Genomic DNA, 16,279 nt, shown 5'->3' on the forward strand with positions numbered 1-16,279 from the left:
CCCCCAGGCCCGCCTGCCCAAGCCGGCCGCCAACCTCATGGGCGAGTCCCTCAGCATCCCGCCCCGCAAGGGCAGCACCGCCGGCAGCGCCGACTCCCGCAGGACCGGCCCCGCCAGCAGCTGCCGGGAAGCTGCCGCCAGCGGCGCTCCCAACGGCGCCGCCAACGGCACCAACGGGCACGCGGCGGCGGCGTCTGATGCGGGAGGGGTGGAGGCGCTGGCGTCGAGCCTGGCGGATTACGAGTTGGTGGACGGCCCCGACGCGGGCCTGCGGGGCAGGGACTCTGGGCGGCTCTCGCTGGACAGCAATGCCAGCGCCATGACGGCGTGGGAGCGCGACAGGCTGGAGGGACAGACCTGGATAGGTGCGGCGGCTGGGATTCAGGGTTTAGGGCGCGGGCGGGCGGGCGGATGGGGCCGCTGGAGTGGCTGAGGAGGGTTGCTGCGCCGGCGAGGCAGGGAAGCGTCGTCGAAGTGAGGAAGCAGCAGGGCCCCGCGCTTTGTTGGGGTGTGGCCATCGCAGCAGCGGCGGCGGCGGCGGCCGCGGCGCAGTCCAGGAGCCGGCTCAGCGCTCTTGTTGACCGGCGGCTCGGCGTCGGCCTCGCACCTCAAGCCTGACAAATGCCATTGCTCCCTCCCCCCCTCCCCTCCTTGCGTCGCTACCGCTACCGCTGCCGCTACCGCTGCTGCAGTGCTGGAATACTGCGACAAGGGCTGCCTGCAGGTGCGGGGCGCGGGCAGGGCCAAAGCTACGATACGACGCCCGCCTCACTTCTTTCCGCTTTTGCGCCCATCTCAGCTGCTGCCGAGGACGCTGCCGCGCTTCACCCGCCGTCTTCACTGCTCGCGCTGCGCGCCCCTGCCGACAAGGCATCCGTCCTGGCTCTGGTGTACGCCGTCGCTTTCCGCTCTGCCAACGTCACCCTTCCCGCCCGTCGTCACCCGATAACGTCACTTGATGGCGTCACCCGCAGGACGCGGTCGACCGCGGGTGGCTGCGCAGTGGCCGCTCCTATGCCAACGCCGAGCCCGACCTGCTGGCCGTGCTCATCACCGCCCGCGAGGTGCGCTTTTCGTACGTTTGTCAGAGCGCTCGTCACTGGTCTGCTTTCGCGCCCCGCTGCGCCGCTGTCGCGTGAGCAACGAGGCGGACTGCTTGGCAGCGGAAGCTCGAGGGATCTGGCAGCCGCGGGGACGGGGCGCTGCAAGACGGCGAGACGCACGTGCACAAGCGGAGCCCGGCACCTGCACAGGCGACGCTGCGGCCCCCAACCCTCCCGACCCCACACCCTTCCCGGACTCCCACCATCGAAACCGCAAACCCCAGATCGCGTCCGCCATGCTGTACCTCCACTCTGTGGGCGTGGTGCATGGGGACCTGTCGGCTTACAACGTGCTGCTCACCAGCGCCAGCCCAGACGCGGCCCTGGCGGCGCGCGGCTTCACGGCCAAGGTCTCAGGTGCGTGTGCCGCCCAGCACCTGGCCCTCCTTAGCCCCCAACTTACTCCCGTTCCTAATCGGAATCAGCTGCACTGCGCGATGCACAACACCGCCTCCACGTGTGCATGCATCTGTATGCACACGGCCCGATGCCAGGTCACCATCCAGGCAAAATGCTAATGTTTGGGGATTAAGGTCAGGGCTGAGAATGGGGAATCCAACATTTCTGCGCGCCAAGTACACACGTGCACATCGACTCACGAGCTCACTCGTGTCGATTCACACGTCTGCGTTTTCACACATCTCTAGACTTTGGTCTGGCGCGCGTCATGGACCAAGGCAGCCGCATCGAGACGGCCACCTACGGCACCCTGACACACGTGAGTTGTCTGGATTAGGGATCAGCTCTGTGACGGAGCCGTCACTGTCAGGTGGTGGTCGTTGCAAGGGGGCGAGCTTGCGAAACGGGCAAAAGGGGGGAGGGCCTCACGTGACCTCCTGGCAAGTCCTTGCTGCCCTTCACACGGCGCGCCCCTTGGTTCGCATGAGCCTTGACGGGGCCCCGCCCACGGCCTCTGGCCCATCGCATGCTCCTTCCGTTCTCTGAACAGCCGCCACCCCCCCTATTGCCCTGCCCATTGTTATTCAGATGGCTCCTGAGGTGCTGGAGCATGGCATTGTGTCAAAGGCGGCCGACGTCTACTCCTTCGGGGTGCTGCTCTGGCAGGTGCGCGCGCGCACACACACGCAACACACACACACACACACACACACACACACACACACACACACACACACACACACACACGCACGCGCGCGCATCGCAGCGCGAGGGAGAGAGGAGGTTGTCGGGCACGGGCATGCCGCGACGGTCGCCGCCAGCTGGGCATAGCCTGCTTCGCCCCAGACCCCCGTTCTGGCGCGCGGCCTCGCCACTCCCCCGGCGTCGCCGCCCAGAGCATGACGCAGCCCTGTCTCTCCTGGCGTTTTCAGGCCTGCCTTGCCGGATTACTCCACGCCACCCCCCCCCTTCCCGGGATCCGGGTGGTTCCACCTCACCCCGGGCGCGGCTTCACACACACACACACACACACACACACACACACACACACACACAAAACTCGCCCCCCCCCCCAGATGTGCGTCGGCAGCCGCCCCTGGGCCGGCATGAGCCACGCCGCCGTCGTCCGCGCGGTGGTCCAGGAGCGCCGCTCCCTCGAGCTCGGGTCGGAGACGCCTGAGGGCGTCGCCCTGCTGGCGGGTGCCTGCATGGCGCGCGACCCCAACGAGAGGCCGTCCTTCAGGGAGGTGCTGGAAGTCCTGGAGCCACTGGGGGAAATGCTGGAGGAGGCGCTGGCAGGGGCTGAGGGCGCCTTCGCCGGCGGGGACGGCGACGCCTGAGGCGCGACTTGGCTGGCTGCCCGCCTCCTGAGGGCCGCGTGCGGCGGCGCGTTGGGGCCGGGCCATGCGCGCCGGGCCGCGCCTTGGTTGGTCGGACGCGCGGGCCGGCCCGCGTCTCTCGGAGGATTGCGTTTGGGTTTCAAGGATGCGCACACCGGGTGCACGAGGACTGTTTGACGGCAAACGCGTGGCTCGGAGCGGCAGGGGCACGGCAGCGCACCAACTCTCAACGTCAGAGTGCCTGCCCCTGCCTCCTGGCGCGCCACACGCGCCACGCCCCCGCCCCGCGCGAAGCCCCATCGCACGCAGCCGCTGCGGGAGCGCCTGCTTTCTTGGCGCTCCAAGGACCAGAGGCTTTGCGGTCAACACTGGAGTTTGACCCTTGATCTAGACGTATTACAGCCATCAAGGCAGCCGAGGCCTTGCTGAGCCTGCCGCATTGCTTGCACGCCGCGTGCGCCAATCTTATCAAAGCGCAATGACAACCTGCTTTTTTGCCAGTGATATTTGGTATCGTCATCAGCAATCTTTGGTCCCGCTTGCGATTTGGAAGGGGAGTTGTGGGTGCGTGTCAAAAGGGGTTATTGAAAAGGGGGCCGATGACCAGCGAGTGAGCGCTGCGGCTCCCAACAGGTGTCATCTTGCTTTTCTGCTGCCCATGTTTGGCAAACAAAACGCGTGCGGCGCGAGCATCACAACAAGATGGCTTGAAGTTTACGAGAGCGGCGCCCGGCGCCTGCGCCCATTGCGGCCGCGGCGGCGCCTGTGCCGAGTCCCCACTCGCAATCGGGGGGGTACGCCTGCGGTCTGAAAACTCGCAGGGCCCCCCTATCGCGGCCGCTTTCTGATTCTTTGGCGCGCCAGCGCCCGCGCGGCACAACCGCCCCCGGCGTACCTTTGTGTAGTGCAACCCTAGAGATCAATTCACACGCCACTGCCCCTCATTGGGGCGCGCGTGCCTGGCGGCTTGTCGCGCTGGACAGCCTCCCCCTTCTCTCCCCTGCCGTGCGTCAGCGCTGGCGTGTCCCTGGATTTTCCGCTCGCGCTAGTCCTCGACTGCGTGCTTCGATTGTTGCCCCATCACTGTTTACGCCCGCGCGGAACCCCTCCCTTGCTGCAGCACGCTGCAGTGCCCATCAAAACCCACGCCGGCCCCTGCAAATCCCGGTCGCCCTCCCCTTACCACCGAGACTCATGCACCCTCCCGTGGCCCGCGCCCATGGCTCCTTTACATGTCGTGCACACTAAGCGTGTATTGCGCCCTGCCTTTCTGAGAGGGCGCCTTGCGACGTCCAAGGATCTAAAACCTTCGCCGTCATGAGGATGTCCTTGGGCTGTTAGCAGCTTTCACAATCATGCAGCTGCCTCGCGCTGCGTTTGATTGCAGCGGGCTGAACGCTCACCGCTGGCACGCAGGCAGGCTTGCTGCCACGCTTTCTAGGGGGATGCTTTGAAGTATGTGATCGTGAGATGTGGGTGCACCTGGCCTTTCCACATGCGCAAGCAACATGCGCGGACCCTGCGCTTATCGACGTGATGTTGAGCGTCAAGCTTATGGAATTCTCTGCACAATGCGTGGGCAACCGGTGGTTGGGTCTCAAGTCGTGCGTCCTATCTGCCTTGTGTCGGTGTCTGTGCGCTGCCTTGTCGCGCTGATCTCTGCCAGAGTATGAACAGCTGCCTGGGTAAAGGACGCACTGTTGAACGCAGGCAGCTTGCTCCTCCACAAGCAGCAGCAACACCGGTTTGCTGAACCACAGCAGCGCAGTTCCCCCTGGGCTCCAACGCCAACGAGCACTGCCACCGCAAGCTCGATGCCTGTCCACTGACCACAGCCAAAGCCCCGCCTGGCCTGGGCTTGGCCGGCAACCGCGCTGTCGCCCGCCTCGACCTGTCCTGCACTGGGCACCACCGAGTGTCACCCCTCCCGTCGGCCCCAAATCATTCCCTCCAGCAAGCAAACAACAGACCGTGGTGGTGCATCCCAGACTCGACCCGGCCACCCCGAAAGCAGTCACCCGCAGGCAAGAGCGCAGGAGCGACGCGCTGGCTCAAGGAATGGCCCTGCCCCCGCCTGGCCCCTGCTGTCCACGGTCCACGATCCGCGGAGCGCCTATTCAAATCATGCCGAATGACCATCCCGACCACACGACGCTGACCGGTGCAGTGGCTGAAGCAACCGCAGGGCGGCCGACCCGGACTGCGTTGAGGCGCCCCTTCTTTCTGCGGCAGTTCCAACGTCGAGACTTATTGCACAGTGAACGCACGTCAAAGTCCGACGCCACCCTATGTTACTCATGGTCACATGGTCACAAGGGAGTCGGGACGAGGGTGGGGACGTTTTCTTCCGCAATACAACCACATAGCAGACACAGACACGAACACATACCACATGACAATAGGGATCCAATGCATACAAATGTGTTCTATAGAGTTGTGAAGGTTGTGAGACAGAACTCACTGAACACTTAGAATTGTCCTTACCCCAGCTAGACTAGCAGGGCATGGGTTCTGCAGCGCGCCGTTGCATTCTGTGCTGCGCAGATGCATTGCGCGGCTGCACCGGGCCCTGTTGCACACGCAGGGCCAGCCTTCATTTGAACGCACATTCATGACCGCCAGCCCGCATGCTGCTGCTGTTGCTGCTGCTGCTACTGTTGCTGCTGCTGCTGCTGCTGCTGCTGTTGCTGTTGGTACTCCTGCTGTGGCGCCTTCTGCTCCTCCTGTGCGTGTTCCCACTGCGGGCCCCGAGGCCCGCCGCGTCCAACGGCGCTCGAGCGCCGCGCAGCAGCCCGCGCGGGGCCCTCCGCCGCCCCCGCCGCCCCCGCCGCCGCGGGCGGCGGCCGCGTTTTTGCCGCCCGCGCCGCGCCAGACGCGACTGACGCCAGCAGCTTGGCCGCCGCGTCGGCGGCCTGCTGCAATGCGCGGGCTTCGGAGCGCGCATCCGCTGCGTCGGCCTCTGCATGCCGCTGCGCAGCCAGGGCCTGGCACAGCTGCTGTTTGAGGACGACGGCCTCCTCCCTTGACTCCCGCGCGGCCTGCGCCGCCCTCGCAAGCTGCGCCGTCGCGCCCTCCTCCCCCTGCCGCGCCTCCGCCAGCTGCTCGCGCAGCCCCCTGACCTCGCTCGCGTGCGCCATGGCGGCCGCCGCGGCGCGCACCTGGGCTTTCAGGACCCGCGCTTCCGCACCCGCCAGCCGCTCCCGCATCTCAGCCACTGCCGCCTCGCGCCCGGCCTGCTGCTCTCCCTCCTGCCTCCCCGCCGCCGCCGCCGCCGCCAACGGCGTGCCCACGGGCACGCGCTCGCGGCGGGCGGCGTCCGCCCGCAGCTGCTGGTTGGCCGCGTCGAGCGCGCCGCAGCGCCGCCGCAGCTCCTCGAGCTCGGCCTCGGCCCGCTCTGCGCGCAGCCGCAGGTCTTCCCCGTACCGCCACTGGCGGATGTTCTGCAGGCAGACCTGTCGTGTCGGGATGCGTGGGTCGGCCGGGTGTGCGGCTGGGCACGGGTGGGAGTGGACAGCATGTGAGTGCGTGTGGGCGTGCTTGTGCGTGGCCCGGGTTGAGCCTGATTTCGTGATTTGATGACGCAGAGCGCACCGCACAGCATGCGTCGCAGATCGGCGTGCGGAACATGCACGTGCGCACCACAGATGCACTCAACTGTCGAACACGCGTGCACACGCCAACATGCACGCAGAGGCATGCGGACCACCAAGCTGAAGCTGTCGCGGGCACGCATGCGCATGCAGGGCTTGCCCATTCGCAGGCCCCACCGAAAAGTAGCCGCCCTTGCCCTTGCGCCCATAGCTCAGCAGCGCCTCCTCGCCCCGCGCCACGCGCCGCTTGGTCAGCACTATGAGCATGGGTATGAGCTCTCTGTCTGCCTTCTTGAACACCACCATCCGCACGTGGCAGTTGGCGCGGCGGTTGCGGTAGCTGCGCGGGGAGGATCGGAAGCCGGGAGCGGTGCGCGCGGGCGTGAGCATGAGCGGGCGTGAGCGTGAGCGGGGTCAAGGGACGGAGCTGAGCGGGCGGGCTCGGCGGCAACAGGTGGCGAGCGGCGGGGCGCGTGCAGGACGCAGAGGCCGCGGCGCTCACGAGTCGCAGCGGCAGGCCGCGCCCTGGGGGCAGGGCTGGGCGGCGACCGCGGGGTCGTCCAGCCAGCAGGTCGGGTCGTTCAGCAGCACGCCGCGGCAGAGCCGCTCACGGGCGCCGCCGCCGCCATCGCCGCCGCCGCCGCCGCTGCCGCTGGCGATGTCGAGGTGCGCCTTTCCGCGCGTGCTGAGCTGCAGCCCCTCCCACATGCCCGCCTCGCCGCCGTCCTCATCCTCGGAGTCCCCCAGCTCGCCGCCGCCGCCGCCCTTGTCCTCCTCCTCACCCTCCTCCTCTGTGAGGCCGTACACCACCCGCTGCTGCCCCCTCACCGGCCTGCGTTCAACGCACGCACGCATGGATTATGCGCGACACACAATAGGCGCCCGCGCCTGCCACTTTTGCAGGGTGCTCGCCATCCACGACCTCAAGATAGCTGAGCGAGCAGCATTTGGTCCCCTTGCCTCCCTGCCCATCCGCATGCACTTGGGTGCGTGGATCAACCATGCTCACAGCGCATGGTTAAAGGTGTAGACGTGGTGCAGCCCGACAAACCCCCTGAAGTCATCGCTGGTCTCGTCGCTGTCGTCCATCTGAGTCAGCACGCGGCCGTAGTAAACCGTCACCAGGCGGCCGGGGGCGAGGTCCTGGTTCACCTTGATGCTGCGCGCGCACGAGCGTGGCGCGAGGGTTGGTGGGGCGCTGTCGTCGCGTGTGTTCAAGTGAGGGCGAGGGGGTGAGGGGGCCACGGGGGCGCTGTGCATGTTGCTGTGTGCGTGAGCGTGGGCATGCTGGTGCAGAGCGCATGCGCGTGCACACAGGCAGGCTCCGCATACGGATGTGCCCAACGTCGATTGTCAATCAAGAACATGGAATCATCCCACAAGGATCCGTGTTTGCCCCGCCGCGGCTGCGGGCGCCGCACTCACCACATCGGCGGCTGCTGCTGCTCTCCCTGCTGCGGCATCGAGATGTCTGGGAAGGGGTTGCGGTAACAGGGGTGGCACCGGCACGCCACCGCCTCCACGCGCGTGCGGCGCTCCACCTCCCTGCATAAGCGCAAGCGAGAGGTGGGAAGGCGCACGGCATGCGGCAGATGTGGCGCGATTGCAAATAGTGAAGCTTGCTTGCCAAGGCCGACCAAGGTCTGTCCTGAGCAGTCGGGGGTGGGTCTGATGCGTGGGGGCTGCGGCGGCGCAGCCAGTGCACACGGTCGCGGCAGCTGTGGGCCTGCACACAATTTCCAGGGTGGGGGGCCGGGCATGCTGACCTGGCGGTCTGCGGGTCCAGCAGCTCGTCTCTCAGGCGTTCTGGAAGCTCAACCAACACGATGCTGCAGAGATTGCGGGGCATATTTGAGGGGGGGAAGAAATCAAGCAGCGCAGGGAGGACAAGAAATTAAGCGAGATTTGGGTCGGACAGGGGTAGGATCAGCCTCCACGAGTGGGGAGGGAGGGCCCAGCACGCGCCACAGCCACGTTGCAGGCAACGCCGGCGCCGACAAGAGCCGACCGTGGGGGCGAACGGAGGGCGTGGCGGCAGGCGGCCCGACAAGCGGCTCGCCGACCGGGTTGCACGAGCACGATCCGCGAGCCGGCTGATGGTATGAACCCACCTCGCAGAGTCCCCCTGGCCCTGGTCCACCATCGGCAGATAAAACTGCCCCACCTTGGCACCCGCAGGCGCCCAGGCCCGCAGCCCCTCGAAGCCCCCATCATCCGCGATGCACAGCTGCCGCGGCGCGGCCTTCCGCGGCCGCTTGCCGCGCTGGCGGGCGCGGGCGCCGCGGCGGGGCGGCGGCGGCGTCGGCTGGGAGGGGGGCGTGGGCTGGGGGTCGTGCTGCGGGCCCTGGGCGGGCAGCAGCAGATCCGCCAGCTGCTCGAGGGCTGCCTGGTCAACGGTTTGACCCTGCTCTACGTAATCCACATAGGCGGCAGCACAGGCCGCTTCCGCGGGAAAAGGGTACACGCTGCGATGGCAGGGTGGGCGGTTGATGAGGTGCTGCAGCAAGCGGGTGAGCCGTGCCTGGGATGACCGCATCCTTGTGATGCGACGTCCCCGCGTGCGCGCATTGCGTGCAGTGGTGCGCAGGACAAGTCGCACCACCCCTGCGTTGCTCAGAGGCCGGACATCAGCCCTAAGTCGCGGCGGCCTGCCCAGCAGGGCCGGGCCCGCACCTGTATCGCCGCTGGAGCTCGTCGTCGGCGTGACCGCTGCCGCCGCCGCCGCTGCCGCCGCCAACCGCGGCGGCCGGCCCACCCGCCAGCCCCGGCCCGCTCGGGCCCGCGCTGCCATTCATCTGCACTCGGGTGCCAGCTTTGGGGCCCGTAGAAGTGGTGGCCTCGGCTGCGCTGCGCACTGGCGCCCCTGCCCCCACCGCCGCCGCCCCCACTGCCGCTGCTCCCGCCGCCGCGGCCCCCACTGCCGCTACTGCCGCCGCCGCAGCCTTTACTGCCGCCACTGCGGCCGCCGCAGCCCCTACTGCTGCTGCTGCCGAGGCGGGCTGCGCTTGCCGCGAGCGCTTTCGTGGGTCTCGCTGGCAGGGGCTAGACTGCGAAAGCTGCTGGGACTCGCCTTGCCCGCGCCCTTGGGGACCCTGCAAAGCCTCGCCAGGCGGCTGCTGCTGCTGCTGCTGCTGCTGCTGCTGCTGCTGCTGCTGCTGCTGCTGCTGCTGCTGCTGCTGCAGCTGCTGCTCCTGCTGTTGCTGCAGCTGTGGGTGCTCGCGCCGCCGCTTTCTCCCTGGCTCCGTCGGTTTCTGGCACATCTGCTGCTGCTGCTGCTGCTGCTGCTGCTGCTGCTGCTGCTGCGGCGGCGGGGGCGGCTGCTGCTGCTTCTCCTGCCGCAGCTGCTGCTGCTGCTGCTGCTGCTGCTGCTGCACTGGCTGCTGCGATGGGGACGTGCGCGCCGGAGGACCGGGCGCCGCCTGATGCTGCTGCTCCAGCTGGGCTTGCTGCGGCACCCGTGCGGGGGCGCCAGCATCCTGCAAACTTGCAGCCTGGGCTGGCGCCCCTCCGCTGGCTGGACCAGCCGCGGCGCACCACCTCCCCTTGCTGCCGTCGCGCGCGCCGCTGGCGCAGGCAGCGGCGTCGCTGTCGCTCGCGGCGTCAGGCGGACCAGGGGCAGCGGCCAGGGGGCTGTGAGGCTCGACGGGCGGCCTCCGACCCGCTGAATGATCGCCCGCCCTGCCCCTTTCGCTGCGATCTGAGCTGGAAGCCGGCGCCTCACGCACACGCGCACCTGGCTCCTCCTGCTGCCGCTCACCTTCCTTGCCATAAGCACCGCCTCCGCATACACCCAGATTCATCTGCACCTCCTTTCGCTGCTGCTGCTGCTGCTGCTGCTGCTGCTGCTGCTGCTGTTGCTGTTGCTGCTGTTGCTGCTGCTGCTGCTGCTGCTGCTGCTGCACCAGCACCTGCTGCTTCTGCTGCTGCTGCTGCTCTGGAAGCTCCTTGATGTCCGCCTTCTCCGCCCCTGGCTTCTCTTTGCGGCCATCCATCGCGCCCAGCTCGACGGCTGCGTCCTCGTCGCTGCTGCAGTCCAAATGTATGACCCCCTCATCATCCGTCCACTGGCTGCCGTTGCAGCCGGGCTGCTGGGGCTGTGCGTGCGGCTGCAGCAGCGACGGCTGAACAGGCAGCTGCTGGGACCGCAGCTTCGCCTCCTGGGTGACGTCATCCAATGCACCCTGCGTCAAATCCACCACCGCTGACGCGCCCCGGTTCGCGCTGACCGCGCCGCCACGCCCGGGCAGCGCGCCCGCCACACCGCTGCCGCCGCCGCCGCCGGCCGCGCTGGCGCCACCGCCGCCGCTGCCAGGCGTCGAGCCCGCCGGCGACCCCTGGCTCCCGCTAACGGCGTGGCTGCCGCAAGCACGCAACCCGCCAAGCGCTGGTCTGCCCCTGGCATTGAAAGCAAGGGGGCTGCCCTTGCTCGTGCCACGCGGGCCGGGGATGCCGCTGCCGAGCGGGCAGGCGAGGGGCGTCACGTTGGCTCGGTCTTCGCCCATTTCGAGGGGCGAAGGCAGGCTGCCAACATCGCGGAAAAGCTGCGCCGGCTGGAGCGCCGGCGTCGCTGCCGCAGCGGCAGGCGGCCCTGCGTGGCGTGCTGGCGTGCTGCCCTCGCCCTCTGGCGTGTCGAGGCGCTCGCTAACAGCACCAGACAGCCTCCGCTGCGGGTCTGTCGGCGTGCCTCTAGCGAAGCTTTGAAAGGTCGCGGGCAGGGAGCCACGCAGCTCTGTTGGGGTGGTGGCGATGCTCTTGCTGGGGTGCGCCATTTCGCGAACCCGTCGCCCGGTGCCGCCGCTATGAGAGGTTCAGGAGCCGATGTACATGCCTCAGCCGGTTGCCCTACGTTTCTGCATCGCTCTACTAGACCCTACCAGGCCTGCATCAGCTGGTGGTTCGACGGGATGTCAACACGCATGCCATTGTAACAAAGCGAGCATGGCAAGCGCTTCTGACGACATGCGCATCCGAAGTCGGGCTGTTATCATCCATCTTGTTCGCGATCCGGGACACCGCGCAATCTCAGTAGCCGTTGAAAGCCTACAGAATAGAGACAGGATAGTTTGGTGGATGCCATCGATACTGTAATAACAACGTGATTTGACATAAGCGGCATGGGGTCAAGCTCAGCCAAATGACAAATGATCTCTCGCGCATGGGCCTCGTTTGGCCCTGACGCAAGGCGCGCCAGCGCGCAGACGATCACCTTTGCCACTGCAACCAACTCTGAGGTGTATCCTCAACCGTGTTGAGCCGATTACGTTGATGGTTTCAAGCGAGCGCTCCGGCACCCGGCACCTGGCACCTGGCGGCCACGCGATGACTGAAAAGTGCCAGACACCATACGACCCTTCAAGTGTAGCCTGGTAGTCAGCCTGCATACCTTTGATTGCGCAACGAGTGTCAACAGCACCAGCGTCTGGCCGAGCAAAGGGCGTCTGGTTTTGCCCGCGAGGCAAGCGTACGCTGAGCTTGCGCGCAGCACAGGCCCAGAGGCCAAGGAGGGCTGCGCCACCCATTCCCCAAACTGCATGTTTCTAATCACACATAGTCTAGCTGTAATTGTGTTGCTTTCTGTGTCTTTGTCACCCCTTGGACCGCCGTCATGGCAAGGGTCCAGAGTCACCCACTGGCGATTTTTGTTGGCCAGGACCTGCAAGGGCCACGCAATGCTGACCTGTCGCAGCGCAGCCCTGGAAACACACAGCCCACTGCAGTGGCAGCCGTCCTCAATACATCATCACAATGGTGTGCGATGCGTGAGAGCGTATTAGTCTGTAAACACCCATGCAGTGCGCATTTGAAGATGCGCAGGATGCATTCATTTTAGGTGCCAGGGTGCCTGCAGCGAGCCAATGGCACTTCAAGTGGGCCAGGAGGTGGCAGACACAAGCTGACAAATGCATATCGCATCGCCCCAGGGAGGAGCAGATGTTGGCTCTTTCTTGATACAATAACAGCTCGTACAGATCGTAATTACGTTGTGAAATGCTGCCATGGAACCCCAGCATGCAAGCAGGCGTCACTTGAGGGCGTGCGCCAGCCTGCGCCAGGCGCAGGACACAAGTGTCCGGCGCGCGCGCCTCGCGGGCCAAATGTGCCTCCTAAATGCGAAAAATTCTTCCCACGATATTGCTTTTCCAATCGGTGGTGCTCAAGGCAGCCCTGCTGTAGGCTGCCACTTGATTCAATGGTGTCAAAGGTGGCGATCATCGGGACGGGCGCTTTTGCCCAGGGCTGCGCAGCGCTGATCAACAGCTCGAGCAGCGGGGCCTATGTCAAGATGGGCTCTCGCTCCCTTAAGGGCGACTGTGAGGAGGTATGCGTGGCAGGCAGGGGTGCTGGGGGGGAGGGCCGGCTGCACGACGCCCCGCCGCCGCCGCAAGGGGCCCTGCCGAGCTGGCGGCGGCTGCGCGAGATCACAGCCGCCGCCGCCACTGTGGCGAGATCGCCTGCTCAGCTGCCAAATGCCACCTGCCCATGATGGCCAAATTTTTTGTAGGTAAGTCCCGCGCAACCCGCCGTGCCCATCACCCCACTCTCTGACCCCTCTCAGGTCATTTTCCCAGGCCTCGAGGCCAGCCCTGTGGTTCCCATCCCTCGCGCCTTGGACGGTGCAGCCATCGTTATCCTCGCCATCCCAGCCAAGGGGCTGCTGCCGTTCGCCGACACCTACGGGCCCCTTCTTGCGGGCAAGGTGCGCAACAGGGATCAAGGCGTGCCCCGCTTTGCCGCCCCCCGGCAGCTGGTGCCTCCTGCGCCTTGGCTGGCTGGCGGCTTCAAGGGACAGACGTTCCATGAGTCGCGCCACGCCAACCATGTTTGGTGAGCCCCCCATACTGAGCATGCAATCGACAACACGCGCGGTCTCATCATACCCGAATTGATAGGTGGTAGTGGATGTCACCAACCCCTCCCCAGAGGACCTCCGCCACATGGCTGCGACCCTGGGCGGGGCCGCCCCCGCCCCCGCCAAGCGCGCCCTGAGGCCGTCCAAGGCCGTCGCGACCGTGGTCGGCGCGGCCATGCGCGACGCCGACGCACGTGACCAGGCCCACCGCGCGCGCAGTGCTGCAGCGGCTGCGGCTGCCGGCGGTCAGGGGGCCTTTGGGGGTGGGTTTGGCACCAAGGACGTCAGCGACATTGAGGCGTTTGAAGGTGCGTTGGGGGTTGCAAACGCGGTGACAGGTGGCAATGAGCACGTCGGCTGCAATGCGTGTGCATGCATGCGGTGTGTGCGAGCGGAGAGGGTTGGGGCTGCAAGCGCACTAGTGCACATTGTGCCTCCTCGCAGGCCGCCTCCCGGAACCCGCCAGCCACCTCCCCTCTCCGACCCTCACTGCTTTCTGGCCGCCTCCTGATATGACCGCTCCTTGGCAAACCGCTGACAGGCTGCACCGCAGTGCTGCCGGCCTCATCCCAGTCCGCGGCGCTGCTGCTCCAGGAGTGCCTGTCCCGCGTGGCCCCCGGCGCCGCCGTCGTCAAGAGCATGTGCAACCTCTCCTCCTACATGCTGCTGCATGGGGACCCGCTGACCGACATTATGAAGACCGTGGCCGCGTCTGACAGCCCCGAGGTGCTGAGCCTCACTGCATGCTTTGCAGCATGCGGCCTCTGCCTGTGGGTCTTTGGGCTCTTGTCTCAACCCTGGCATACGCTGCTTCTCCAATCGTGCAGCATCAGGCTCCGAGCGATGCTGGTCGGGCGATGCCGCTGCACATTGGGCCGAAACTCAGCAGCATGCCTTCACTGCTCTGTTTGCGCTGGCATTCAAGCTCCCTGCTCAACGCCCAATCTCAGCACCCCAAAATCCCCCTCCTCCTAGGCGGCTGCAGCATTCCAAACCCTGGGCCAGGCAATGGGCCTGGAAGTCAGGTAGGTGTGTGTGTGTGTGTGTGTGTGTGTGTGGAGGGGGGTGAGAGTGTGCTGTCTGTTTTGCACAGTTCCCAGATTCAGCCCATCTGGCTGACTGAGGGACGTCCTTGCGCGTGCAAACAAACCAAGACAGCACCCTACTCTTGAATGCTGTTGGCAACCTCTGGCGCACTGCAGACTATCCTTGCTCACAGCGCAGCAGCAAGCCCGCAGGCTAGCAGCAACAACTATTCCATCCGACAGCAAATGTCCTCCAAAATCTTGTGTTCCCACCCTGGTGATTTAATGTTCACTTCGGCAACTCAGGACCGGCCCCGGCCTGAGGTATGCCTCCACGCTGGAGGCGCGCCAGCGCGGCGTGCTCACCGACTGGCAGGTGCGGTTGTTTTCGTGCATGCGACTGCCCTGCAGCACTTGTGTTGTTGCGCCATGGGCAAACATCTTGTTGAAATCACAGCTGCATAACAGCAACTCTGTTCACCCGCATGAGTAGATAGCGTAGAGGGTCAGCTCTCTCACAAAGATCACCTGCCTGCCACCACTTTCTCACACACCGATCTTATGCCCTGCTGCAAATCTCCCTCAACAGGTCTCTTTCTGGGTCATGCTTATCAGCTGGGTGCTGATGCAGGTGCGTGTTCATCTGCGCCTGCACATTCGTCCCAAATTTCACATCAGTGAAGTGGGTGGAGTGGTCCTGGGCCAGTGCAGATGATATCAAAACAGCCTCAGCATGAAGTTTGCGCAATGTGGTGTACTGACCCATCTCCTTCTATCCTTTCACAACTAATGTTTCAGATCTACACTGCCGTGCGCTACAACCAGTACGGCAACGAGCCCTGGGAACACATCGTGATGTGGGTGAGTAGGAAACCAACGCCGGCGCCTGAAAGCAACCGCATTGCTGCTAATGAGACGCCCAAGGCACCCGGCTGCTTTGCCTCGTGACCCTGTCGCTGGGCCCATGGCGGTATTGGGCACTCAGGGCGCGGCACCATCCAGGGGCAAAGCTCCGGCGAATTGCAGGCGAACTCATTTGCATGTTATGTGCAGGTGGTACCTGCATGCGCAACTTGCCCACGAGTCCGCTGTCGATGGACAAGGCCCCATGCACGCCACACCAGTGTGGCTAATCCTTGACAAATTGGTCCTGTACGACCTCGCAAATCCAACCTCAGATCACCAACAAGAGCATTGGCTGGCTGTCCCTGTGGGGCATGATGTACACGTACGCCCCTGGCACAATCGTGTGCTTCATGCAGCTGGCCATGCGCCGGGGCTCCATCAGGCTGCCGCGCTGGATGCACAGGTCGGTGGGCCGAGGGACGCCCCCCTCGGAGGGGGGGCTCTCCCATCATGTGGGCGCCCCGCTGGGTTTCAAAGCACCAGCGCATCTGCTTGCGGCTCGCCCGCCCATCATCCTCTTTGCGGGACGTGCACTCTTCAATAATACTGCCTGTTTTGTGACTCGATTCTCCCCCACCCATCCAGCTGGCTATCAAACCATCAGCCGGAAGCATTGTCTGTTTCCCTGCTGCCGTTCTGCCAACCGACATGCGTTTCCAACCTGCCTGCGGTCCCTAGGTGGATGGACATGCGCAAGCCCCTGGGGCTCCTGACCCTGGCCGCCTTGATCATGCACCTCCTCCTCTCCACCTTCCTCTGGGCCCCCGGCTACTACGCCAGTGAGCGGTTGTAGATACTGCATAGAAACCATGCCTGATGTCTGCTGCTCAGCGGCATGCATGCTGCACATACAGCAACCTCTCATCTGCATGCATTTGTAGATGCCACATCAAAGCTGAAACAAGGCTGATGCTGCCTGCGACACGTCTTCACCACCAAGCACAGCAAATGGATCATCCCTCATATAAAAACACCTGCAATCCCTCAAAACATATCTCAAATCAATGCTGAGCCTGCTGGCCCTGGGAGCTACCATTTCCCCTCTCCCGCAGCCATCCCGCGGGCC

The 16,279-nt window shown here is 65.4% G+C and overlaps 3 protein-coding genes across 3 annotated transcripts in view; 2 read left to right on the forward strand and 1 right to left on the reverse strand.

Annotated features, from left to right (window-relative positions):
- MNEG_4310 (Mitogen-activated protein kinase kinase kinase) overlaps positions 1–2,842 on the forward strand; it is a gene marked incomplete at both ends in the record, with an annotated part of 8,056 nt that extends 5,214 nt beyond the window's left edge. Inside the window, 7 exons of the mRNA XM_014047212.1 lie at positions 8–365; positions 693–724; positions 975–1,064; positions 1,328–1,460; positions 1,751–1,821; positions 2,091–2,168; positions 2,579–2,842. Of these exons, the coding sequence (XP_013902666.1) occupies positions 8–365; positions 693–724; positions 975–1,064; positions 1,328–1,460; positions 1,751–1,821; positions 2,091–2,168; positions 2,579–2,842 (1,026 nt within the window). The remainder of the gene's footprint in view (positions 1–7; positions 366–692; positions 725–974; positions 1,065–1,327; positions 1,461–1,750; positions 1,822–2,090; positions 2,169–2,578) is intronic.
- A 2,651-nt stretch (positions 2,843–5,493) lies between these two features.
- MNEG_4311 (hypothetical protein) lies at positions 5,494–11,201 on the reverse strand (the record flags this gene model as incomplete). The annotated part of the gene is made up of 8 exons (XM_014047213.1): positions 5,494–6,294; positions 6,610–6,772; positions 6,935–7,264; positions 7,442–7,591; positions 7,858–7,977; positions 8,199–8,261; positions 8,544–8,897; positions 9,106–11,201. The coding sequence occupies 8 exons, from the start codon at positions 11,199–11,201 to the stop codon at positions 5,494–5,496; spliced, it is 4,077 nt and encodes a 1,358-aa protein (XP_013902667.1).
- A 1,514-nt stretch (positions 11,202–12,715) lies between these two features.
- On the forward strand, positions 12,716–16,006 carry MNEG_4312 (hypothetical protein; the record flags this gene model as incomplete). Its single annotated transcript, XM_014047214.1, has 10 exons — positions 12,716–12,751; positions 12,989–13,129; positions 13,323–13,590; positions 13,824–14,008; positions 14,258–14,307; positions 14,614–14,683; positions 14,897–14,938; positions 15,106–15,168; positions 15,486–15,556; positions 15,892–16,006. The coding sequence occupies 10 exons, from the start codon at positions 12,716–12,718 to the stop codon at positions 16,004–16,006; spliced, it is 1,041 nt and encodes a 346-aa protein (XP_013902668.1).
- Positions 16,007–16,279: the final 273 nt, after the last annotated feature.

Source organism: Monoraphidium neglectum (genome assembly GCF_000611645.1).
Source record: "Monoraphidium neglectum strain SAG 48.87 unplaced genomic scaffold scaffold00592, whole genome shotgun sequence".
Taxonomy (NCBI): domain Eukaryota; kingdom Viridiplantae; phylum Chlorophyta; class Chlorophyceae; order Sphaeropleales; family Selenastraceae; genus Monoraphidium; species Monoraphidium neglectum.